At 45.7% G+C, this 27,093-nt stretch overlaps 1 protein-coding gene across 1 annotated transcript in view; it reads right to left on the bottom strand.

The window, feature by feature from the left end:
- The window catches only part of TRANK1 (tetratricopeptide repeat and ankyrin repeat containing 1), an 89,533-nt gene that overhangs the window by 31,915 nt on the left and 30,525 nt on the right, over positions 1-27,093 (bottom strand). Inside the window, exons 6-13 of the mRNA XM_054595765.1 lie at positions 25,848-25,931; positions 25,468-25,603; positions 23,491-23,622; positions 16,744-16,914; positions 9,335-9,496; positions 6,285-6,539; positions 4,507-4,683; positions 940-3,840 (exon numbers count right to left, since the gene is read on the bottom strand). Of these exons, the coding sequence (XP_054451740.1) occupies positions 940-3,840; positions 4,507-4,683; positions 6,285-6,539; positions 9,335-9,496; positions 16,744-16,914; positions 23,491-23,622; positions 25,468-25,603; positions 25,848-25,931 (4,018 nt within the window). The remainder of the gene's footprint in view (positions 1-939; positions 3,841-4,506; positions 4,684-6,284; positions 6,540-9,334; positions 9,497-16,743; positions 16,915-23,490; positions 23,623-25,467; positions 25,604-25,847; positions 25,932-27,093) is intronic.

Below are 27,093 nucleotides of genomic sequence, written 5' to 3'. Positions count from 1 at the left end.
GTTCATCCCAGAATTGAGTGTCACGGTAAATACCTGGCAGGAACCTAATGTCGATCTAATTGTGGTATAGTCACAAAATGGAAGACTAACAAGTTAAAAATGCATGGACTACAGGTCCACACTCTTGACATGCAGAAATCCGAACACATCATGTTAAACAGAAATACAAAGTTCCAAAAAGACGTGTCCGGCATGATCCCATTAAACATCATTTCTAAACATGTAAAATCATACTGCATATTACTCATGAACATACATAGGGCACAGGAGGTAACTTGTGAGCATTCTTTACACCATAAAGTAGTGTCCTAGCCTTGGTGTCACGTTATTTACACCTCTGTGCCTCACTTTCCTTCTCTGTAAAATGGGAATGATGCCTACTTTATGGGCTGAGGATAGAGCACAGGTACCAGACGAAAGCTGCCTGGCATCGTGCCTGGCACAGAGATGGGGTACAACGGAGGTACAAGTTCAAAGCACCTAAGTATGTGTTATCTCTACCACCTACTACTCCTGTTTTTTTTCTTTTTTTTGTGGCTTCCCCGTAAGAGAAAAGCTACTTAAAGGGTTAGCACCTTGTAATTCGTACATTACTTTACACTATGTAAGCAGGTGCTTCCAAAGGTTCTTTACGAAAAGTTGTCCAGCAGTTTAAACGTCCCCCTGAAATGATTTCATGCCATGGCAAACTCCCTAAGATATAATTCCCTAACGGTCCACTTCCACTCAACCACAGCTTGATCATCAACCTAAAAACAAGGAGTAGCAGAAATCCTGAGGCTGCTTTCTTGAGAATCTATTCACTTACTAAGAAATTCCAAAACACCGTCCTTACTGCAGCTACAAAAGCCTAACGTAAGCTGGGCCACAGTTTCAAAAGCAGCGCTAGGTCAGTTCCCAAGCACCTCTCCTGTAGGCGAGCCCAAGCCCTGGACATACCCGAATGGGACCTGTAGTTCTGGTACAACACATGGATCTTCTTGGGCTTCCGGACAGCACACTGCTTGTCCAAGGTGCTTTTGCTGGCATAGTGGAACAGAGAGCGCAGGTCACTGAAGCGGAAGGCCACGCCCTTCATGATGCTCTGGGCAGTGTCCCCAGTGAGGAACATGGCATTGGGGTCGTTGATGCATTTCATCAGCAGCGCGAGCTCGCCCTGGGTGAAGTCCTGAATTTCATCGCCATAGAGCTCATGGATGGACCACGGGAGCACCTTGAGCTTTGACAGCCTCCGGGACAGGTTGAACAGAACATCCTCTTCATCAAAATAACCTTTCTGAGACTTGATCTGCTGATACAGGCAGAAGAGGTTGTAGATTTCGCTCCGGTCTTCCTTGAAATTGGGGCACCGCTTCCTCCCTAATTTCTTATACTCTTCTTCTGTGAGTCTCCCCTGGGGGCTGCTGAGGGCCTCAAAAGATCCCTTCAAAAAAGATTTTATTTCTTTCCAAATCAGTGCAGGGTTGTAGGGGGTTTTCACTTTGTTCATTCTGGGCCATATTTCATTGGTGAACACCTCAAATGTCACAAACACCCGCGAGTCGATGTCGCCCAAACGCGTTTCCACAACTTTATCCTCCTCACCATTGTCCCCATCCGCCTCAGCCTCCTCTTCATCCTCTTGCCAATTGGGGATGGTCGACTCTTCCTGCGTGGACCATCCAACGATGGTTCTTTTTAAGCTGCCATCCTCATTTCTCAGGAAAAACGGTTTGGGCAGAGAAGCATCAAGTAGGAGGAGCAGCTGCTTGGAAGTGACAAACAGAGGAAAGTTCTCGTCCCTCAGGTCCTGGAGTTTGTGCACATTGGGTTCCAGTGGTTTGTAGTGACTGGTGGCCTTGGAGGACTTGGAAAGCTCAATGAAATTCCTCTGTACCTCCTGGCACAGGACGTGGTTCTTGGTCACGAAGATCTGGTGTAAATGCTCCAGCTGCTGGGGACAATCTGGGGCACATACTTCTGCTACTGGGCCTGGTCCCCCAGGCTCCCCGCTGGCTGCCCCGGCACAGGCTTCACTCTCCTGCTCCTCATCTATGCTGTCCGCCGTCTCGACTTCGATGGCACCTTCCTCTTCGTCATCCTCCTTCTCCTCCTCTTCCTCCCCACCTGGATTCTCCTTTCTGGATTCCATTTCCAACCTTCTCTTCAGCCAGATCTGTTTGGCCAGCAGCGGGCTTCCCGCCTGCTCGGCTTTTTCCCAGTAAATGTGGAATTTCTTCCACAGCCTGTACAAGCAGCAAGTTGTCTTCCCGGTGCCGCTCCGCCCGATCAGGATGATGGGCTCCAGCGGGCTGGGGTTGAGGTGGATCACGGCGTACTCGAGCTCGCCCACCCGGAAGGGGTACTCCACCATCGCTGTCATGTCGTTGAGGATGTTGAAGGCCATGTTCATGCTGAAGCTGTGGAACTTCATGATGCTGTACTCTGTCTGCACCGCGCTGGCTGGGGGGAAGTACTCGGGCTTCACGTGCTCCCTGCCCTTCTCCACCTCTGTGTCCTCCACGTAGCAGCGGGGTATCCGCTTTAGGATTTTCATGTTGGCCAACACCTGGTCTTTGTTGATACCCTTCAGCTTCTTCCGCAGGATGCAGGACAAGCCCCGGTTGTAGGCACTGCAGATGGCCCTGATGGAGTCTGACAGTTTCTTGTGATCTAAGACAATGTCCCAGATCCGGATGATTTCTGTATAGACCTGCCCTGACTTCGCCACGGAGTGGGAGTTCTGCTCCATGGCGATGATCTTTTCTGGGTTCTCGCTGCATCGCGGGGAGAAGTCGATGGCGAGCTCCCACAGCATCCGGGCTCCTTTGTCCAGCTTGGCTTCGAAGAGCTGGATGTTTCCTTTCAGGTTCTTCAGCCGCTTCTGCAGGCCCCCGTTCCACTCGCCGTTCCCCAGCTGATGGATGGTCAGGATGATTTTCTTCTTCATGACCTTAGTCATCACCTTACTGGACAGCTTCTTCAGCACTTCTGAAGTACACTCAATCTCCCACGTCATGTTCTCAAAGTCCTGGAGGCAGGCCTCCACCTGCTGCTGGTTGTCTTGATCGCCGCTGTCCTCCTGGCCTCTGTGACCAGCAGGAATGAGTTGTGAGGTCCCAAGGCCCGCCTGAGCGTGCTCACTCCCTGCCTCAAGGACAGCAGGGTTGTTCTCAGTACGGCCAGAGCCCCCCACTCCCAGGGCTCGCTGGAGCTTGTCCTTCTTCGCTTCTGTGCCAGTTCCTGTCTCCAGAGGCTTGGAATCCTGAGGACAGTCCTCTGGGAGCGGAGTACCCAATTCAACCCGCTCAATGAGACCCCTGATTTTCTGCACAAGGTGGTCTCTGTGCGAGCAGGGCCTGACCGCGCCTGGCTCCTGCCTTGGCATCTGGGCATTCGGGAGAGTCTCCCAGCTCTCTAGGACCACAGCTCCTTCAGGAAGGCACTTGTCTGTGCTACTACATGGCAGCAACTTGGACAAAACCTGGGACTTGAGCTGAGATGTGTGGCCAGGGGTGGCGGCAGGCCTTGGGAGCTTCCCTGGGTGGGCTGAGGGGTCCTGCCGGTTCCTCCGCCGGTTCTCTGACACAGCTTTGTTCCAGGCCAAAAGCAGAGCATCATTCTTCTTAATCCGGTGCCGCACGTCTTTGCCTTCTTTGTTCTTCAGGTTGAAGTTGATGTCAAACTTGGCCAGCAGGTCTAGCAGCTTCTTCATGCGCTTCAGCATGCCCCTCTGGAAGAGGATGTGCATCAGCGTGTTCCCGTTGTTGTCCTGGGTATTGGGGTTGAGGTAGTCAAATTCGGTGGGGTTGGACCAGAAGAGATCCAACAGGTGGTTGAGGAAGTTAAAACCAATGTCAGCTGAAAGACACAAACAAAACTCTGTGAATGCTGAGTGGCTCTTCTCTGGAACAGAAGCCCCTGGACTTAAGAGAGATACCAGCCAGAAGCACCTCAGAACACCTAACTCCCCTAAATATTTGAGAACCCTGTAGTTCTCAGCTGGAGGCAATTTGCTCCCCAAGAGGCATCTGACAATGTCTGGGGACATTTTTGATTATCACAATTTGAGAGGTGCTACTGGCATCCAGTCTGGGTGGGCAAAGAGCGGGGGTCAGAGATGCTGCTGAAGATCCGACAGGGCACAGCTTGGCCCAGCCCACAAAGAACGATTGAGACCAAACGTCAACAGTGCTAAGGCTGAGAAACCCTGAGATAACCTTTATAATATTGTAGTAAGATCCTTTATCTCAGGACCCTTGAAAATGGCATACATAAATAGAAACTATTTGTTAGCTATGGGCAACCAACTTTGAAACTTAATCCTCCTCAGTCAACCCACCCTGATCATTCGCCATGATGGTCATGCCTTCCCATCAAGCTATGGGCAGGCTGTGCCAAGAGTGGGCTTTTTCCAGGTCATTGGTTTTCCCAAGAGAAAGAAATGAAAAACAAAAAAGCACAGAATCAGTTCTAATATCCAGCCTCCTCCTCAAGGCAGAGACCCATTAAGAAACAGAGGCCTACCATTGACATCTAAAAAGATGTGGAGTGCCGCATGCAAGGGAGTATCGCCTTCCGTGAGAGAAATGCTGTGGGGGTCTGCACCCTTGGTCAGGAGAAGAAAAGCCAACTCGAAGTCCTCGTGTTTCAGGCACATGACAAGTGGCCTCTCGTGGCTGCCGTGGAGACCCTCCGGCGAGGCTGCGGGAGGCAGAGGGGAAGGGCGACCGTGAGCTGCATTCACCTGACGAGGCACAGCCTGGCTCCCCGGGGAGGGCAGGGCCGCCTCCGCCATTTATTCCAAGGGAAGAGCTGACGCCCACCTGACTTCTGAGGCCCCCCTACCACCTCCGGGGAGGGAAAGGCTTCCCAGCACCCCCGGAGTGAAAGCCCGGCTCCTTCAAGTGCCCTGTCCATGGGACTGGCCTCTGCCACCTCTCTAGCCCCCACTGTTGTCCCACCACAGGACCCCGGACCCCAGCATTAGCGCAGCTGGGGAGGAGGGACGGGGCCTGCAAACAGCGAAGACACTGGTCTGACAGCGTGCGCACCACACAGTCGGTGAACAGGACATAGGTATTACTTTCTACATCCTTTGTTTCTACAAGGCTTCTTCCCAAGAATGCTCATCTACTGTCAACTGCCACCTTCCTTGTCACCTCTCCAGCCCCCGCATACCTTCCTTTAGCTCAGTCCATGCCTCTGCACTGCAGGCCCCCCAGCCTCCACCCGCTGCGGACCCGCAGCCCTCCTGCACGTGCCTCTGCAGCCGTGCATTCACTCCCTGTCCTTGGTCCTCAGCACCCGATCCCAGGGAGGTGCTTGTAAGCACTTGGGGAATCAGGAATAAAACTGGAACCCCACGGTAGCTGTGGTTTCTGGGCAAAGGGAGTAACGCATCCTGCAAGGAACAGGTTTGAAGAAATAAACTATAGGAGGCATTCATTCTATCCACCTCCTGAAACCTGTGGGAAGAACCAATCAATGCCTGTGGGCTTCAGGTGGCACTTTGAGAGCTGAGGACCAATGTGTCATCACTCCCCTTAAATGGCAAAGCAAGCAGAACCCCAAAAGCCACGGTGCTCTTCTAAGAACCATTACGTGAACTGACCTAACATTCAAAACATCCCTAAGAAAGAGGGACTCCCGCCATTCCCATTTTATACATGAGGAGATGAAGGCACAAACAGCACACCCAAGGCCACACAGCTGGCAATGGCGTTAGTCGGGGCGGGACGGGGGAGCAAGAGGAGGCCGGTGTTTCCAAATTCATTTTAAAATAAAACCCAGTCCAGCAAGATGTCTGCACACCCCAGACATACATCCAGCCAAGTGCGACTGCACTGATTAAAGCGGCAGTTGTTTCCACCCACCGATTATTTGACTGTTTCTTTAAAAACAAGCATCTCAGATCCCAATGTGTTGATTAGAAAAGAATGCCACAGAGTCGACAAGGATCCACACAGCATATGCCAAGGAGGGAAAAGTCCAGCCAGAGGCCAGGAGGAAGGGGCCGCTGGGGGCTGAGGCAGGGCCAAGGGCCCCCTCCACGTACCTGAGGCTCCTCACACAAGAGAGAAAGAGAAGACAACCGCGGTTACCATAATTCACAGAAATGTAGCGCTCCTACAGGACAACACCCAGGGACAGGCCTCACTGTTTCCAAGTGAGAAGATGCAGAGGAGGAGAAGGAAGCAGAATTTAAAGGAGTCTTGAAAATCAAGCGTAAGGCCCCATGACAGGCAGCGGCTCACGCGCCCGGGGGAGGAACCCGCCAGGGCTTGGCACCTCGGCATTCTCACCTCCACCGTCTATCAGGCGGCCCAGGAGCTGCGTCCTGCGCTGGTCCCAGGTGCTGAGCTGGGGGATGACGGTGCAGAGGTCAAGGTCCGAGAAGTTGCAGTCTTTGATGAGGCAGTCTCCGAGCGGGGGCTCCCCGCTTACCTTGCGGGTCAGTAGCAGCAGCACTTCAGGCCATTTCTGTTTTTCCAGTAAAAACTTGATGAAGGTGTTGGCACAGTCGCGATTAATGTCACAGACCAGGTCAGGAGGAATTTCTTTCAAAAAGAAGAGTACACCACACTCCAAAATAAGGTTCATATGGTTTCTGTCCCTAACTACAACTTAACACATACATGTATAATTAACTCAAGTTACTGATCAGTAGTTTTAAGCCCTGGAGGAACTAAAAACAAGTAATACATTACTTTGACAGGCTACTTAATCACTGGCAAAGCTTCTTGGGAAGATCAGAAAACTACCCTAAGGCGAGCAGAGTCTGGTCAAGGAAGAAAGCAGGACTTTGATTGTGTCTTAAGGAAGAATACTTGTGTTAGGACAGTCTATTGAGATCAAAGAGGCTTAAATTTTGCATAATATAGTTTGTCCTGCTGAAGAAACACAAATATAGGGAGATACTAGAAAATAATTAAAAAGCCAAGAGTTACAGGGTAAATGGTGAGAGGACAGTTTAACTCTCTATTTTTAACTTTGTATCCTGAGGTATAAGCGTTTCCATCTGATCTCCAATGTCTAGGGACAGGGAAATGGTTTTTTCAGTTGGTGATGCTGGTGTATCTTAAGTGCGGAAAACTTTTAAAGAGACCCATAGCCAAGTAAATTGCCAGATTTCACAAATAAAAATATAGGATGCCAGTTAACTTTGAATTTCAGATAAACAAGTAAATTTTCAGCATTAGTATGTCTCATGCAATATTTGAGACAGAAGTAAACTAAAAATATATTCATTGTTTACCTGACATTATAAATCAGCTGGCATTCTATATTTTGTCCAGCAATCCTATCAGTAAGAAAAGCAGGAAGAGCAGGGAAAAAAACCAGGTTACCTAAATGAGATCAATTTGATGTGCATTTGCTAGATTTTGCTTCTCACCTTCTTCTAAGTTTTCTAAAATGAATAATCATTTTATTATTTAAAAGAGTCATTTGAAAACAAGAAAAAAATTTCAGTCCAGGCTATCCTATCATCTTAACAGGAATCAGCAAAATAAAAGTGTAAAATACAAACTTTTATAACCGACAATTGCAATTGCTGTGCCCTGTGATCTACGCTCTCATCGTCGGGTAAAAGTGCCCTCCCGCCACCAGCCCTCTCCACTCCACGTGGCAGAGACGCGGCAGCACGGGATCTGGGTCTGAGCCAGTCGGGACTCTCCATCCCCCTGACCACAGGCGTGGGCTCAGAGGCACACACTGTGACCAAAAGTGAAGGACTTCCGTTCAGACAACTTGGAGAGAGCTGAGTCCATGGGTCCAGAAGCTCTGTGGTGAGACACCTGGATCTTGTCCCCACAGAGTCTGAGAGGGAAGCCCACCCGAGCACAGCTGGGCTGAAGGATGGGCGATCCTGGGTCCTGTTGATGTTGGTTAGATCCCTGAGGACAGCTGTACCTGAAGCCAGCCTCGTGTTCCTCTTATGACGGTCAAAATGTCACTTTTTTGCTGGCGTAAGCCAGTTTGAGTCTGCCTGCCACTTCCAACAGAAACAGTTCTGTATATCCTATCCTGCAGCAATTAAGCAGACAAAGAAGAGAATGGGGGAAAGTAAAGAGAGAAAGATATTCAAAAGAGTGGAATGGATTAGAGATACTAGAATAGAGCGGAGGGAAGACCTTCAGGAAAGATAGGAAGAGTAAGGAACAGAAAGAAACAGACAGACAGAGGGACCCAGCCAGCATGAGAGAAAAGAGGAACCACACCAACAGATGCATTCCCCACAGAGAAACAGAAAACATGGAGCACAGACCACGGGCATGAAGCACAGGCAAGTAGCAGCATCCTCATCTTGTGGCCTCTTAGAGGTGTTTACCAAGCACCAAGAGTTTACACTCACAACCCTAAATATAAATAGGGGCAGTCTTCACAGGTCACGGTTGGAGGATATCAAGTCCAAAAGCCAAACGCTCCCGAGACATAGTTGCACAGAATGGCTTTGGTCTACTCGGTCCTACACAAGGTGGCCCTGTCCCAGAGCCTCTGGTGTGCTATTTATCTGGGACCCACTTGTATCCAAGAAAGAAAGATCATTCTGGCAACCTTGCCTCCCCTCTACCCAATCTGCATTTTATGTGCAAGATACTGGACTAAGTGCTCGATGACCATCATCTCATGAGGGTAATGCCCCAGCCAAGGCAGAGAGAAAGGAACTGAAGTGCAAAGAAGTTAAGTAATTGGCCCATGGTCACAGATCTGGTAAGTGGCAAAGATTCAAAATTCCAAGCCTTAAACACTAAGACCTGCTGCAACACCCTAAAGAGCATTTTGGGTCCTCTGGCCATGTCTTCCTGTGTTTTCCGTAAAAGTGAGAAATCTCAGCCCTTTGAATAGTCCACGTGAATGCTTTATGGCCCATGCTGACTGCCAATCTTAAATGCTAAATTTCACCTACTTAGGATTTCTAGAATTATCCTTAATTATCTAAGGTCTGTCATCTAACGTTCTTTTCTGGAACTTCCCTGATTCCCCCATAGTGAAAAAACATTAAAATAAATACTCAATTCTGTAACAACTGTATGCCCCAACATTAGCCAATATCTATAGAAGAGAGAAACATCTGCGGTCTTCTCGAAAAGGATAATCTAATAAGCAAAGAGTAATTCTAGGAGGATACATGAAAAATGAGTAATGGAGTTGCCTCGGGGATGGGACTTAGGGACTGAAGTTCACAGGTAGATGACAGACTTTTCACTCATAGATAATTTATGTTCTGTGCTGACTGAATGTTTTACATGCAGATCATTACATCTTTAAAACCATTTCTAAAAGATATTAAACAAGAGTTTTAATAAGCATATAAACCACCTTTCCCACAATTGAATTTGAGGAAAATTACCTTGCAGAGAAGAAAGGAGGCGCAAGAACCTCTGAACTACGTCTTGCTTCAGAAAGTTTTTATGCAATAACCGGTTTCCTGAGTTCATGTACTTCACCAGCTGCGCAGAGGCCTTGCGGAAAACGTCACTCTCACTAACGGGTCCATTGCCATTGCTCAGTCCTGCAAAACAACACCAGGTGATGCTCCTGAATACAGTAGTCACAGCTGTGGGAGACTGCAAAAGTTACCATTCTCCACCACTCCAAGCACCCACACGCTTTGCCATGTGACGTTGCAGCTGCTCCCATCAAGAGGTGGAGCCCATTCCCCTCCCCACCCTTGATTCCGGCCTGGCTTCGTGATGAGCTATGACCAATAGAGTGCGGTGGATGTGATTTTTGTGCCGGATCTGAGCCTAGGCCTCAAGAGGCCTTGTTTATTTCTATGTGCTCCCTTGGAGCCCTGCGCTTTGCCAAGCAAACGGGTCCAGACTGGTGGAGCATAGAACAGAGAGGAATCAGCCCCGTTGTCCCAGCTGAGGCCCCACAAACGTAAAAGAGCCCAGCCAAGATCAGCAAGACTGCAGATACTTGAAGGAGTTCAGTTAAGGCTGTGAGAACAGCCCCTCCTAAACCGCTGATCTGCAGGACTGTGAGCTAAACACACGGTTAATGTTTTAAGTCACTATGTTGCATGCTGGTCTCGTACGTAGCAGTGGGTAGCTGATATAACCGTTCGGGAAAGTGACGGAAGGAGGGTGGCTTAGTGCAACGGCAACGTCCATCCACAGCAGCCCCTCCTTATCTGCGAGTTCACTTTCCACAGTTTGTTACCCACCGTCAACCATGATCTAAAATATTAGATGGAAAGTTCCAGAAACAAACAGTTCACAAGTTTCACATTGCACACTGCTCTGAGTAGCATGATGAAACCTCCCACCGCCTGCTCCCTCCACCAGCGACTGAATCCTCTCTCTGTCCAGCGTCTCCACGTGTACGTGCCTCCTGCCCGGCACTTACTTAGCAGCCGTCTCCGTTTCAAAGAGACAGAGTGGTCACAGTTACGTAACTGTTATTACAGTATATTTTTATAATTGTGCTTTTTAAATTATTATTGTTAATCTCTTACTTGCCTAACTTAAAAGTTAAACTTAATCAGAGGTATGTAAGTATAGGGGGAAAAAAAACCCCAGTATAATAGGATTTGCTCTTATCCGTGGTTTCAGGCATCCACTGGGGTCTTGGAAGGTACCCTCTGCAGGTAAACGGGGACTGCTAAACATGGCAGCCAGCCACGTGTCTTACCGGCAAGCAGAAAAAGCCAAGAGTAAGGAGCCATCTCTCTGGCCAAAGAAGGGAAGATAGTATCTCCTTGGTTCAATTTGTTTGAGAAAGTAGTTATGACTAGAAAACACCCACTGATGGAACGTTGAAAAAAAGGAAATATTATTGGATATCAGATTCTACACTCAAAAGGCACCCTTGGTTTCAATGGAGCCTTGCTGAACAGCAAGGGGAGCAGAACTGGACATCTGTTTTCACACCAAGTGAAAGGACCTGGCCCACGACACAGACACCATCATGCTGTGAAGAGATCGACAAATGTTCAGTGTCATGTTCTAACAGAGGGGAAAAAATATCCTATCTTCAGTCCGGTATCCAGCAGCAGACCCTGAGGGCAGGGCTGATGTGCTTGGAGTTTATTAAGGAGGATGCCAGAGAGGGAGTAGGGGACAGGGAGCCAGGCCAGCGTCTGAGCTCAGGCCAAGTCGCACAGAGGGTGGCCTCTCCGGATCCCACAGAGGAGTCCTGGAGTGAGAGACCCCTGACAGCTGTCCCCATCCAAGGCCAGGAAAATGAGCTTTCAAATTCTCACATTTATCTGTCACTGGTTACAAGCGACTGGGGGAGGATGTAAATTCCTAGGCTGTTAAGAACAAGCCTCAGGTACTAGCTTTTCAGGGTGAAGGCCCAGCCACGTCAGGGAGCACACAACAGTAAAAGTGGAACCATGCAAGGAGAACTCTGACATTATTTGCTGTACCTTCTGATACACAGCTGGATCGCCTTTAATAAATCAAATCAGAATACCAGAATCTCTCTCTCTCACACACACACCCCCCGCTCCCCGCTTCCAGGGCAAATGCCCATTGCCTTCTCATCCAGAGGCTTCAGGTGCCAGACAGAACGAGACCCACCCTAGCACTATCCTCTAGAGAAAAAGAAATGGAAACCATTTGGCAAAGGAAGACCTCCAAACCCTAAGCTAGAAGAGCACTCTGAGATAGAAAATGTCTGTGTGGTGTACCTGTGACTAACAGTCCTGAGCTTGACCCTCACCTTCATCCTGAAATACCCAGGAAGATACAGAAAACTGGAAACTCACAATACAGAAAAATAGGGCCCTTGGTAAAGGAGGCACTCCCTTCGCTATCAGGCAGATGGAACCGGCCGCCCTGACTCTTGCCATGACAAGGTTTTGGGAAACATCATTCTTCTACCAGGGGAATTCGTTTAGTGTAAAAGTCCCCTGAAATTGAACAGAAATATACTAAGCTTGGCCACAGAGATAATCAGATGCAGCTGTATAATAAATGCAGGCTTGTGTGGTTAAGAAGGTGGTTATGGGTCAGAGAAAGCTCCAGATGTCAGGAAAGAAGCTAGAGAAAGATGCTGACACTATAAAAATGCATAAAAGGAACGGTGCTAAAACACTGGCAATGTATCCCTGGCTGGGTGTGGGAACATGTTTATTACTCTGAACTTGCCTAGATTTTTGAAATTTTTCTATAAGCTTAGTAAGAGACAAAAGAAACACCAGGATATCAAGTAGTTTATACATTATAATCACATATTTTTTTTAAAAAAGGTGACTATGTAAATACTAAGCAACAACAACAAATAGACTGGATGAAAATATGCCAGACTGTGATTACAATAATTTTTGTTTTTATGTAAAACTGTATTTTTACAATGATCATGTTTAGTAGATATATATGAGCAGATTTGAAATTAAAAATTAAAACTAAAAGGGACCTTCTAAAGTTGCAACAGTGCTCAGACATGTTACAAAACAGAAATAAATCATTTCAAAAAGTGATTTTATTTTTGCCTGAAATACTTCTTCCAAGCTAAAAATGACAAAACTGGCAAGTTTTATCACACAAACTGGTACCTTTTATTACACACATTTTATCAACTTAAACGTATGTCACTATCCCATTTTTATAAAAGAAAATATGAAAACATACAACTATAAATGCATGAAATGAGACTAAATAACCAAATCACAAATATATTTGCAAGGGTAGGTGAGTTCATGGAGAACTAATATTTTTCTATTTTCCTCTCCAATTTTGTAAATTTTCTTTAAAAAAAAGAGCATATTGTTTTTATAATAATAAGAACTGGACACCCCTTGAGTAAATAACTGCATGGCAGCATTTACTGAAACCAGGGCAGCGTGTTGGTGCTGAGGGATGTGAAGGTGACAAACCACGGCCTCTGAGTCACCGGCCCCGTCTGTGAGGGAAACAACACACGGAGAAGGTCCCAGTGTCCTCGGAGTGCTGTGCTAGGGAGAGAGCCGAAGGAAAGCGGCAGAGGGCTGGGTTTGCTCTCACTTCGAAGGCCATGCATTAGGGAATGTGAGATGAGTCGGTCAGCCTTGTTCTTGGGCCTACGAGCTGAGCTCCCAGAGAAGGTGATATGCTGCCATCTGGTGGTGGCCATAAGAGGCAGTTACGTAACCCTGACCACTCAGGAGGAAAGCCTTGCTCCTCAGAGCGGGCTCTGGCGGTCAGGTAGCTTGTGAGAATCTCAGATCCTGCCCTGAACAGGCTGAATGAAAATCTGCATTTTAACAGGCTCCCCAGTGAATTCGCATGCACGTTCACGTCGGGAAACTCTGGTTTAGAAAACAGCAGAAATCTTCAGCAAGGCCCTTTCATTCTCAGGCTTTATTCCTCACCCAGATGCAAAAGCCACCTACTACATACACCATCACTTGCTAGATCCTCCTCATAATTTTCATCTTCTTCTCCTCTGACTTTTATCAGTTTCTTTTGCCTTTTTTTTTTTTTTGACTTAGTGTTTTCCTGTAGTCATTCAACATTCCTCTAGCATAGCAAGGCTATTCCTTCCTTCCTGGTTAACGCTGGAAAACTCTACAGTGATCAGACATGCAATAAGTTTACCAATGAGTACTGGGGACTTCAGGCCTGTCGGTATCCGCTCCCCCACCCATGACCCCGTCAGGCAAAGGGCAGGCCTGGAGGGGGCACGTGCCTCCTGCGGGTGCTTTCCAGCCAAGCAAGGACAGTGAATCCTAATAAGTAAAAAAGGGACTAGTGGCAATTCCGAGTCTTGTCTCTTGGTTCCAAACCTGGATCAGAATTAGTGGGCGAAGATGCAGAGTGAGGAAGGGAGAGCAAGACCTGAATCGGTAGATATTTTCAAGATCAGCAGATATTCAACAATTCTATTACACAAGGAAACTGAAAATATCAAAACTCTGAAAACTAAATAAAGCCCTGGCTGGTGTGGCTCAGTCGACTGAGCACCAGCCTGCAACCAAAGGGTCACCAGTTCGATTCCCAGTGTAGGGCACATGCCTGGGTTGTGGGCCAGGTCCCCGGTAGGTGCTGCGCAAGAAACAACCACACATTGGTGTTTCTCTCCCTCTCTTTCTCCCTCCCTTCCCCTCTCTCTAAAAATAAATAAATAAATAAAATCTAAAAAAAAAAAAAAAACCTATATAAAAATGAATGACTTGTGCTAAAGTCTATAACACTAAATATACATATACACATATGTTATTCTAAGAATTAATATTAGAATCAATAAACACTAAATTTGCAAAAAAGCAGCCATTTTCCAGCATTAACTGGTGGCTGTTTTCTGTTATTTTAAAACTTGGAAATTCATTGGCATAGAGAGTTAGTTTCAATTTCCCAAACAGTAGAAACCATTATGAAACAGGGATTACAGACAGAAGGTCTCAGAAAGCATTTCACAATGATTTAATTATACTACCTCACAGAAAAAAAGCACAACTCCTTAAAATAGAGTTTATTAAAAAACTACCCATGATACGTCACAGCTTTAAAAGAACATCCATGAAACACATAGGACTCTAAATATATTTGATTCCCCACATTCCCATGGTTTCATGGAAACAACAGAAGATATTTTAGATAAAGAAATGAAAATAAAAATACAGATGGAGAAACCAGCAGGGATGTTAAATGAAAAGCAGCTTTAATTGCCTCCCCATAAAATGTTCCGGACCCTGACTGCCTCCCACTCTGCCCCAGCCCCCCAAGGCCCCCACAAGCTGCCTGCACTTGTCACCTACTTCCCCGTTCCAGGGGAACATCCAAATAACTTTGGTACATGCACACTTGCCAGCTATTAAGTATTAATCAGTCTAGTCTTCCATTCATAAGTGCAAAGATAAGAAGATAAATTAAGGAAGAACAACAGCACAAGAGAGAAGCAAGAAAATGAACAACTGACCCTAGAGGAAATACAAATAATTCTAAGAAGTGAGGAAGTTGTTCTTTAAAAAAGAAAAAAAAAATCTCAATATTGTTAAATGCCTCTCAAGAAGTGGCCAACATAAGCAAGTAGAAGCTGCCACAGATAAGAAATAATCAGACAACAAGGAAAAGTTCTTCAAAATTACAACTGAACTTCCTAATTGCAAAATGCAGTGGGTAAGCTGAATTATAAAAGAGAAAGCTGAAGACCTAGTTAAAAATCTGGGGAGAAAAAAGGAGAGAGAAGACCTTAAGGAAAAGCAGAGACATGCTCTAAATTCAGGAAGCTCATCTGTTTATCATAGCGGCAAAGAGACACTGGAAGGGAACAAAATGACAGGCAATCATTTCTCGGAGCTAAAGAAGTTAGTTAGATTGAAAGGGACGGACAAATGTCAAGCAAGGACAAATAAAGACCCTAACCTAGACATGTGCCACGGAAATTTCAGAACTCTGAGGACAGAGAAAGTCCTAGATGGGAAAATAAACGGGACAGCCTGCAGTTGCAATCAGTAGCAAATGGAGGCTGGAATACAACAAAACAGCTTCTTCAGAGTGGGAGAAACAAGGTTTTACAGCATATTCATAAATCTATGATAACACAGATTGTCAGACACACCAGAAAAGGCTGAGACATGCCAATGGTCATGAAACATGAATCAATTTCAAAGATGTTAAAATGTGGAGGGAAAAGTGTAACTTGGAATCAGTGAAATGCCATGCCTACACTCATATTATCAACCAATAAAGGACAAAATAGACTTTTCCAAAATTCCATAAATCTACTATCCGTGTCTCCTCTGTGAAAAATTTACTTGAGTCAGTGCTCTAGCAGAACACACAAGAAATCTCAACATGAGTCACAAGAGTCACATTTGAGTAATAGAACAAAAAGAAGTATAATGTTTAAACAAAAGGCTAAATAAAGTCTGAGAAGTACGTACGTGTATGCATATAGACACATATATACAATAATGTATATATAGGTATCATTAAACTGGAGTGCCTAAAGGGTGTCACATTTATAATGTTTTTTTCATTTTTCAATTACAATTGACATTCACTATTCTATTAGTTTCAGGTGCACAGCACAGTGGTTAGACATTTATATATAACTTATGAAGTAATCCCCCCAATATATCTAGTACCCACCTGATACTATACGTATAGTTATTACTGTAGTTAAAGAATTACAGAATTTAAAGTATTACAGTATTAAAGTTTTCAGGACATTTGGTAATTCTTTTCTATGGGTCCAGTTATGCTACTAGTTGTAGAAAGTGTAATATTTCTATAATTACCCTACCCTGCCAGGGCCATTTACTGGTTTTCAAGTTTTAGAATCAATCTATAGAAAAAGCACAGAAATCTTAAGAGTTAAGGAACAGAAGGTAAATGACACAAATAACATTACTAGACAAAATTCAGCAAGATGGACTGAGTTGCTGCGCTTCATCTTACACAGCAGTCAGTGGATGCTGTCCCAGAGCGAGAAATCAAGTAGAAATAGAAGTTAATATGTAAGTGCAGAAGTGTAATTTAGTGTAATATAAGGGTATTTTAAGTTGTTGGCTGTGTCTGTTTCTGAAGAGTAGGTGATTTTCGTCATCTCCTGTTCTGATTTTTCTTCTTTTTCACTGTATACATGCATTAAAAAAAAAAAAATAGTACCAAAGGTGAACCTGTCAAAGTTCCCAGAATGTCACAGATGCTCTTTAAATAAGAGTTTTCTCATTCTATCTTCAAAAAAAAAAAAAAAAAAGCAAACAAGTTTTCTAAAGATTCCACCTTCACATGCCAGGAAAAGATGAACCAATTTGTATCTAATATCACAGAATTAGTATTACCCACCTCCCGCCCCCAAAAGTTAATTCACTGGAAGCTGTACCTGATAGGTGCTTAGAACACGCAGCCAGCCTTTCCAAGTGACTATTGATTTTCTCAATGGCTTTGAAGTTCTTATTCCTCTTCAGCACATCCACGGGGGTCTGGGAATATCGGTCCAGCAGGGTGGGGTCGGCCCCGAAGCGCAGCAGCATCTGCACATCCTCTGTTTGTCCTAGGGCAGGCCAGAAGGAAAAGGGGGCATTGTCATGGTTCCTTCCGTAAGGAGACGTCCCCATGAGTGCTTGCCCTCCCCGTTTCCTGCCCGAGCTGCCCAGGGCAAGGGGACCAAGGTCCCTTTGCTCACAGATCTTGAACTGCTGGCCTTGGGCAATCCACCCAACTCCCAGAAGAAAGGAGTCCTGAGTGGAGTGGGAATGACAATAGCATTTAAGAGGTTTAGAAGTGCGCTCCTCTATACCTTTCTCCCCTCTCCTTGGCAACAAGCAAGGAGAGGGGGAATCTGGTTACTAGGCAACAGTTATAGCTGTAAGGATAACAGCAAGCTGTGACTTCAGATTTCTTTATTCCCTAGAGAGGAAACAAAATATTCTTCCAGAAAAAAACAAAGTCTGTCTGGGCACAGGAGAAGAAAGTGGCAATTGCTCTTGCAACAGGGTCTTTTTGTTGTCACTGTTTCCATCCTTCTAGCCCCTACCCTCTGGCTGCCTGCTCCATCTGCAGTTTTGACAAATCTATTTGCTAAGCGTCAAGGTGTCTCTGCTCAGAGATGCGACAGTTTTCAGAATGGATTGGGTGTATCCCTGGGGTACAAGGACTCATGGGGGCAAGGAGAGTGAGATCAATCAATGCCTGAACTCCACTTCCACACCCGTACTTTCCTAAAATCCGCCGCCTTGATCAGGTACCTGTACGCCAGGTACTGTCCTGCTCATGGTGTTCTTCTCTCCACCCTCCCCACCAACTGCCCTTCTTCCACTTCACAAAAATAAGGCAAAATTTAGAAGTCCTACTTTTTCCTTCCCCATCAAATCTCTCACAGTGGTAGGCAGAATTCTAATATCCCCCTTAGGTTCCCAGCACCTGGTACACACACGCCTTCTCCTAGTTCTTCAGTTAAATACTAATCCAGGTATTGCTGTGATGAGACTCGAAAATGTAATTAAGGTCCCAAAGTACTTGATCTTAAGATAAGATTTTCCAGGTAGGCCTGACCTAATCACTTGAACCCTGAAGGTCAAAGGTACAGAGGTCAGAGTACAAGGTGACTCTGATGCACTAGAAATTCTCCTCTGCTGGCTTTGAAGGTAGAAGGGACCTCATGACAAGAACTGTGTGAGATCTGTAGAAGCTAACAGCCAGCAAGGAAACGGGAACCTCAGTCCTTCGACCACAAGGAACTGAATTCTGCCCCAACCATGTAAACTTGAAAGAAGGCCTGGAACTCCAGGTAAGAACATAGTGCCAGTCAATACCTGATTTCAGATTAGGGAGACACTGAGCAGAAAACTTAGTCACACAGAACCCCATCTTCTAGAAGGGAGGCTGCTCTGGGTCCCCCAGGGAGGATGAGGGATGGAACCCCATTCCCATCCTGTCTGGAGAGTGACGTATTCTAACAGCTTGAGCTTTGTCTTCTGTGAAGTTGGACTCAGGATACCTTCCTCACAGCTGTCCCAGAGGGTGACTGAGAAAACCTGCCTGAGTATATGGCATGTGGTGGGACTCAACAGTCCTTTAAGTGTTGGGACACAGCAGTAAGGGCTGGCTGAGTCTCGGGCCCAAGGGTGGCATTGTGAAAAGTCATTTCTCACTGATTCTGCTAATGGAGAATATAGGTATGTTTTTGAAGGAAGCGAATCCCTCTCAGATATGCCGTCAGTTCGAAGTTTTCAACACACACAAAGTAGATTTCAAAAAACTGAATAGACTAGGTGTGGGTCTGTGTTTCTATCTGAAACCACCTGAAATGCATGTTCACCCTGGAGCTTTATCCTCAATTTAGGCCAAAGCTGGACTTCCAATCTCAAGCTTAGATATTCCAGAAAAATGAGTTTTTATATCCTAAAAAAAGTGATGGATACATAAAGATTGTTCCAGTTCAGTGAAACACCAGAAAACACTGGATGTACCCGCAAAACCAAGCTCCCAACCTCCACCACTCTAACCCCCCTTGCTGAGAAGTCTCCACCACATTCTCAGAGCTGCAATCCTGGACCTGGCCACCAGGTGGCAACAGATCTACCTCCATTTTTGTTCTTTTTACTGAAAATTCAGGAGTGTATGTTGTAAACAGTAAAACATATGATGAAATGGTTTGTTTACTAAGATACCAATTATGTCTTAAATATTCATATGTATATTAAAGTAGATGCCTCTGCTGTTGACTACCCCTCCCCCCCCAAAAAAGGAAAACTCAATCCCAGCACTCTGATCTACTGGCCACAGAACTGTGAGCTAACCAACGGGCGTTGTCTTACACCACTTAGTTTATGGTGGTTTGTTACATAGCACAGAAAACTAACGCAGTTACTGTAGTGTATTTTCCCAAATGAGGTGAAAACGCTGACCTCCAGGGCATCAGCTAAGGGAAAATGAGTGCCTGCCAAGCCCCTTTTTAAGAGGCTCTGTAACCTATCCTCCTCCTACTCTCCCCAGATTTTTATTAGCATCTGTAATTATTTATGAAAATTGTTAATACATTTCTGTTGTTTTAATTTCTGCGGTAGTAATTTTAGAAATAATTCAATCCAAAAAATGAACCCTCACAGTATTATAATCACTGAACTTCTTTTGTTAGTTATTTGAGCACTTTTGTTCCAGGACAGTATCACTGAATGACCACTAAGACTCTGAAGCGTAAATACTGGGACAAACTTCTTTTCATAAAATAAACTGGAAATATAAATAAAAATTTCACATTGGAGTTTTTGATTACTAAAGAGCTTGTGCATCATTTTTTAAATGGATATTAGGGGATGTACAATTGTTGTGTATTTATACTGTATTATATATACAAGTAAAGGAGTAAGATGAAAATTTTACTTTAAAATATCGATGTACACAAAATTCTAAAAATTACCTTTTCTTACAATTATTTAGACTTACAGAGTAGAAGTTCTAGATGTCAACTTAAAAAGATGTAAAGTGGTACACAGGCTTTTTAAATTCTTTAAGGGGATAAGAAAGCAAAATTTAAAGACCACTGACATACAAGACTTTTCATTTTTTCACTTGACTAGCATCCATTCCCCCTTTTTCCTGATAATAAAACCCAGTTTTCTTTTGGGAAAGCACCCCTCTCCCGTCCCAGACTACCTGATTTGACAGGAGTGAACGACACACACACACAAGCCTGTCACCACATCCTCCACCTCTGTTCTGGACCCAGCTCCAGGGGTGAACACCTGACCAGGACCTGGCCAATGAGGTTAGGCCATCCTTCTGGCTCTAGTGATTAGCTCATTGGGGGAAGGGCAGGCAAGTTACAAAAGTCAAAATCATAGAGACTCTCCCCTAGGACTTTTACTGAAATATTGGGAGGAGGTATTCTCTTTGGATGAGTTTGACAAAATGACAATATAAGCCTGAAGAGTCTGTGGCCTCAACTGAAAGGAAGCCTGTCTAAGAAAGGAGCGAACACATAAAAAGCAGAGTTCAGAGCTGAGACTGACTCTCAAAGACACCTTGGGAGCACCTGGACCAGACTGGACTCTTCAATCACACGAGCCAATACACTCCCTTTCCTGCCGAACCCAGTTTGAGTGTCTATAGCTTGTAACCAAGACAGATGCAACTACTTCCAATCCGTCCTCAATTTTTCAGTTCAAGGCAATGACCGTTTCTAGGCTTCGGTCCTGCTGCTGCCTGGCTCTGATGATTCCCTGAGACTCTGTCCCTGGGCCTTTCAAGACCACCCCTCCTGAGCCAGAGGACCATTGCAGCAACCGGCACCCACCAAAACGCCAACAGAACTGAAGACGTCTAAGGCCCCAGAATGCTGCAGTTAGTTCAAATGGTGGATTTGAAATTCAGGCCACATTAAAGAATCTGCAGAGTTCTTGATTCTCCCCGTACCAAAAATATATTCACGAAGGAGAAAAATCTCATACGCTGCTGGGGCAACCTCTCTGAGGTTCAAGCTAGCAATGGCTTTCAACATCCAAATACATATCAACATGCTAACATCTTAAAACTGTATATAGGTTTTTACCATACATAAAATATTTGTAGAAGAAAACATAAGATATTGATAATACTGGTTCCTCAGTGGCTGAAAGACAGACATAGGATAGAGACTCTCAATGTAGACCTTTTATACCTTTTGGTTTTTTGATGTAACCTATTTAAAATTTGAATGAAGTTAGACTTTGTCCAAATAAATAAAGTGTACATATTCTTTCAATAAGCAATTTCTCAACTGGGAAATTATCCTATAAAGACATTCTTACCAGTTCACAAAGATACGTGCAGAAAAATGTTCTCTGAGCAATGTTTTCAGTAACAAAATAACTGAAAACCATGTAAACATCCATCAATAGGGTAAAGACAACACTGTGATCAGAGGCACGGACTTTAATCACAAATTACTGTGCTAATGACAGCTTCAGCCCAGGAGTGCGCTGGACCAGCTCGGACCAGCTCAGACCAGCTCACAAGGACCAACTGCTACACGTCCAGGAATGTTGCAAGCCAGCTGATAAACATGGCCATTGTTAACGACTACATTATTTACACTTACAACTAAATTATTTAAATTTAAACAAATAAATTATATTCAACACAAAACTCATCCTTTCCTAGTTATCTTTCTGCGTTTTGCTATTACCTATGATGAGGTTTTTTACATCTATCTGAACACGTATCTGTGTGGTGAAAATGCAACCTGATTGTGTGTTATTGCCATGACCTACCTCCATGGTCAATGACACTGGGGGCTTGAAATCACAATGGGAATATTTATATCTGGAAATTGGCAAACAGTACAATTCAGGACTTTTCTTTTAGAAGACCCAGCTGTCAAACATTTGCCAGGATACCAGTGTCTTTAAAAAAAAGTACTCAAATATATAGGACATGAAAATATATCTAAAAACGAGTGTTGGCAAGAATATAGAAAAACTGGAACCCTCACACCTTGCTGGTGGGAATGTACAATGGGGTAGCCACTTTGGAAAACAGTCCAGCAGTTCCTTAAAAGGTTAAACACAGAACTGTCAATTACCATATGATCCAGCAATATCACTTCTAGGTATCTTCCTGAGAAAAATTAAAATATATTTCAACACAAAATCTTGCACATGGATGTTCAAAGCGGCAGTATTTAAAATAGCTGAAAAGTAGAAACAAGCTAAGTATCCACCAACTGATGAATGGATTAAAAAAATGAGCCATACCCATACAGTGGAATATTATTTGGCAATAAAAAGGAGTGAAGTACTGATATACTACAACATGAACAAAACGTAAAAGTGTGCTAAGTGAAAGAAGCCAGTCACAAAAGACCACACATATTGTAGGATTCCATTTAGGTGACATGTCCAGAATAGTAAGTCCACAGAGGTAGACTGTAGATTAGGGGATGTTTAGGGCAGAGGAGGGAGAGGGACATGGGCAGTGAATGCTAATGGATACGGGCTTCTTTTTGGGGTGATGAAGAAGTTCTACAATTGTGATAATGGTTACACAGCTCTGTGAATATCCTCAAAAAGCACCGAGTTGTACACTTTAAACAGGTAAACTGTACGGTATATGGATTATATTTCAAGAAAACTCAAAATAAAAATCCACAGGACACCCCAGACGTGGATTCCCAGTTCTGTGGGGGGATAATAATAGAGAAACGAGCCTCACTGGGCCACGCCCAGGACACACTGAAGGGAGAAAACTGCAGTTCCCGAGGAGGACCCGCCAGCCCAGAGGTGCCCAGCGGCAGGACTTCAGGCGGTCTCCAGGCCACAGGCATGTTCAGTTCCAAGCTGACATTTTATAACCATGAGTTTTCTTTCTTTTTTTTTTTGTAAATCCAGCCCTCCAACATCTCTTGCCGCAGAAGATGCCAGCATGGCCTGATTCCCACGATCAGCAGCCACACTAGGCACAAGCCCCCCATCGCTCCCTGTCACCTTCCTTCCACTGGGCCTGAGAGTTACCATTACCATTTATCACCACAGCTATCCTGTTTTTTTAATAGAAGAAATATGTTTGTCTTCCAGGAAGCACTTCCAGGAAAATGAGAGGCTTCACGGAGCTGTGTGGGAGCACACACGGTCTTCCTGTGTGTGTCACAGGCCAACAAGGTACGTCTGCGTCAAAGACCCAGCCTCTCCTCCCATGTGTCGGCCCCACTTCTGCACATGGGCTGTCTGCCCTGGCGGGGACGGGAGGGTGCAACACCTGTGCTAGATTCTAAGTGCCGGGGGGCAGGGCTATGTCTGCTGTCTGGTTCACGATTTATCTCAGATTTGGCATAATAAAGCAATAAATAACCATGTGATGAGGGCAGGAACAAATGCAACTGGAAGACCATGTCCTTGAGTCACTCAACCCCACAGAAGCCATTTAAAGCCAACAAAGCACACAGAGCCCATCAAGGGCCTTCCTTTTCTTGCCCCATCTCCTTTCTGCATACAGCCGACCCTCCCTATCACGTTTAATTCAAAGCAAAGTTTAGCCCCTGAGCCTGTCTGAGGACGGAACGGGTAAAGGGTAATGGCCTGCTCTGTGGGTTCTCCAGTGCCTGGAGGCCTCCAGCCCACGGCACGCCCTCCGCTGTGGGGTTGCCACTTACGCTTGATGAGGTATCCTGGGGAGTAGGCGGCAACCACATGCAGGACGGTGCAGCCATCCTGATCCTTCTGGTTGACGCGGCCTTTCCACTCTGGCTGGTGCTCCATCAACCACCTGAAGAGATGGTTTTCCCCTGAAGGGCATTAAGATGGTTACTGATGTTATTTTCTGCATACAGGCAACCAGCAAAGCAAATCCATGGGCAGCACACTGGGGGAAGCAAGGCGGAAGCGTTGCCGCTTACCACTCACCGGTGTGGGAGACACAGGAGTTCGTGAAGTGAAAGCCTGAGTTTTAGAAAGTTATTCGTAATGCACTCAAGTCAGACTCCCTAGAAGCAAAGCCTGAGACAAAGATTCTTGGCTGTGTGACTCACTGAGAGAGGGAGCTCAGGAGACAGGGAGGGGAGCAGGGCAGGGCGGGGGAAGGGGGCAAGCCGCGATGTGGTCTCAGCTGAGCCTCCCACGGCCTGACCCCCACGGGGAGCTCCAGGGCATGAATGGCACCGCAGAGCTGACCCCGCTGGAGGCAGAGGCCGCCCTTCTGTACCCCATGTCAGTCCGTGGAGACCTACAGAATGCCCTCGGGGAGGAAGGCGAGGTTGACGAGCACCTCCCGGGGACGTGGGGCCTGTGGGCAAGAGCAATCCTCCGCCGGACACTCACTCCCCCGACACTCCTCCAACAATCCTCCTCCAACACTCACAGCGAGTGGGGGTGAGCACTGGCCCTAGAGAGGAGCCAGGCAGGGCCTAACAGCGCCTGTCAAGTCAGTGTCTCCGAAGAGACGGCTCTACTACATGACTATCAATAGCACATATATTTCTAATTCTTTTCCCAGACTCCCTTTCTTGTAGCTCCTGGGATTGAGGAAAGCCACACACTTCAGCCAACTCGGTGGACACCACCTGTCACTATGTCAGTTTTCCTCACGAATCAACGTGAGGACTTGCTCTCCTCTGTCGGTATAGCTCCTATGCCCACAGGAGTTAATTAAAGCACAGACTCATGAGGAATCATGACTTTCATAGCCAGAGGCACACTCTCTGGGTTCCAGATGCCTAAATAGAAACTGGGAAACTGGATTAGATTGCCTTTCATCAAACTTCACTTGACGTTTCATCCACCAATCCCTGGGTAAGAATATAATCTCTTACAGATTCCCCAATGCACAAAATGAATAACGTCAGGGCAAATCTAGCTAAAGCAAAGATGGGGGCCCAGGTCTTCAAGCCCCTGGCCACCTCCACGCCCTTGCCTCCGGGGGGATGATACAGCCTAGTAAGAGGAAGGCTGTCTAGGCAAGTTCTCTTGGCCCCTCCTGGCTCTAAAATGATGTGGGTGAATATCCAACAGTGATGCCACGTCTGCTTGGAGAAGAACAACAAGCTTCTATATAAAGTATAAAATGTGTATGTGTCTGTTTTAATAATAAAATTTTTAAAAAAACAATTTTATGCAAATAGGAGCCCTTTAAAAGAACCACAAGCAATCTGTACCAGCAACAGCCAGCGTTTCCCTTGGGATTGCACCCTGTCCCCACAGCACTCAGCCCTCCAGGCTACAGAGAAAGTGAACGTGAACCTGGAAAAAAGTCACATCTGCCTTTGCTGGGGGTGGGGGGGTAGAGGGGAGGAAACTTCACAGCTCTCCCCGGACCTCTGCCCAGCAAAGGCTGTCCGTCCCACTCTGCTCCCTGGGTCCCAGGACTCCATCCTGCTGCCAGGATCTGTCTAGGAACACAGAATCCTTCCAGGCTGGGCCGCCTGTGGCTACGAGGTCCCAGGAGGAATAAAAACGATGCAGTGTCCCTGCTGCCTTCATTCATTTGAATAATCAATCATTGAATATTTATAACATCCAAAAGTTTTGAATATTCCACTCAGGTGGCTAAATTCTGCTTTCACTTGAGCTCAGCAGAGTGCCAGAGCTGAGCTGGAAGGACGCCTGGGAGGGTGTGTAACTGGGCGAAGACTCACTTGCTTGGATGCAGAGCCGCATGAGGTCGTGTAGAGGGTACGGCCCTATAGTCTCAATACTTGCGCCAATGGAGATAAGCCACTGGACTAACTTGGGCACCTGTTCCATTTTGTCATACACTCCGATGACATATTTCTAGAAAATACACAGAAACAATCATGGATGTCACTATATCAATATGAAACTTCAAACTCTTTCACCCAGAAAGTTCAGAATCAGAACTTTCAGAAAGAAATCCAGAACAAATCCAGAAACCTGGATTTGTTGTGGCCCCAGCATAAGATTATTATAAATAATACATTTGCGGTCAGGCAGCCGAAAAAGGAGGTCCCAAATACAAGCCTCAAGTAAAACCATATACTTCAAAAAGCCACCTTACCTCAAAGAGACTTTTCAGGGATAAGTCTGGGACGTAGATATTTCTTGGTAGCCGATCTTTTTTGGCTGACAGAAGTAGAAATGACTGAGGAAGGGGGGAAAAGAAAAGGTTGGAATGATGATGTTCTCCACATAGTTATTAGAGCAAAAGTTATCTTCAGCTTTAAAACGAACAATGAAAAACCAAAACAAAACACCCTCTGGCCTTGTCTCTTTTTTTAAGCCAGCTGCCAACCTTTTCAGCCCAAGCCATGATAATCCAAGTCTGTCTGTCTGTCTGTCCAACTTCCCATTCGTGCCGAGAGCTAAACTCTCTCCACACTTCCTCGAAGCCTGCTGAGGACAGGAGCGGTGGGTGTGAAGCAGGGCTGCGGAGAGTGCCATGGCGGAGTTCTTAATGCTGGGCAAGCAGAACAATCGAGTTCTTTAGAAATATTCCAATTAATTCTTCAGCACATAAGCTCCAAGTCTCTGGGGTCTATGAGACCCTATTGAGGAGTGGGCTGGAGCCGGCTCCTTTACCAACTAGGGAGAGTTGACTGTGCACATCTCTTCCCATCTCCAAGGCCTGTAGCTGTATTAGTAGCCATGGTCGAGGTCTTTACACTACAGAAATTGGTAAACACTACAAATCAGGACTTTATTTTCTCAGAAAGCCAGTTGTTAAACCCCTGGAGAAACAGAACCCCAGGGAGGTTAAGCAAGTTTTCCTGGGTCACACAGGTAGCACATCCTGAGAGGCCCTTTACTGAGACCATCCTGGTACACGATCAGGTCTAAGAGTTCCAGGCTCTGGTATGGCCATGACTGGAGGCCCGGTCTCAAAATCGACTTCCCTCATGTGTCCTCTTGCCATTAATGGAGCCTAGGACAACACTGGCTTCCAGTTTCTTTCAGTTTGGTCCCTACTCTTAATGGCTCATTCTGCTAATATTCAATTCAAGGTGACAGTTCGAAATTCTCACAGTCCTGATAGCTAACCTGGCTTTTTTTGTTGTTGTTTTGCTTTATTTATTTTTTTTTAAATAAGCTTTTGTTTTTAATATTTGCAAATGATCTAAGCCCCATTGCTAGTAGGACATTGGACCTGCCATTTGGGTTGGATTCCTGAGTCTTCCTGGCTGTTTTCTCAAGACCTTTAATTGTGAGAACAAGCTTCTGGGAACTCATGGCCAGACACCCTGAAACTACACCCACAGCTCTGTGTGCATGCAAAGAGAGTCCCTTCGATTTCATCAGACTTCCAT

The sequence above is a fragment of the Pteronotus mesoamericanus genome, unplaced genomic scaffold, assembly GCF_021234165.1.
Source record: "Pteronotus mesoamericanus isolate MK-2021 breed Mesoamerican mustached bat unplaced genomic scaffold, CSHL_Meso_final scaffold_54, whole genome shotgun sequence".
In the NCBI taxonomy this organism is placed as follows: domain Eukaryota; kingdom Metazoa; phylum Chordata; class Mammalia; order Chiroptera; family Mormoopidae; genus Pteronotus; species Pteronotus mesoamericanus.
The sequence above is the reverse complement of the archived record's forward strand: the minus strand, read 5'-3'. Positions and strand labels throughout refer to the sequence as shown.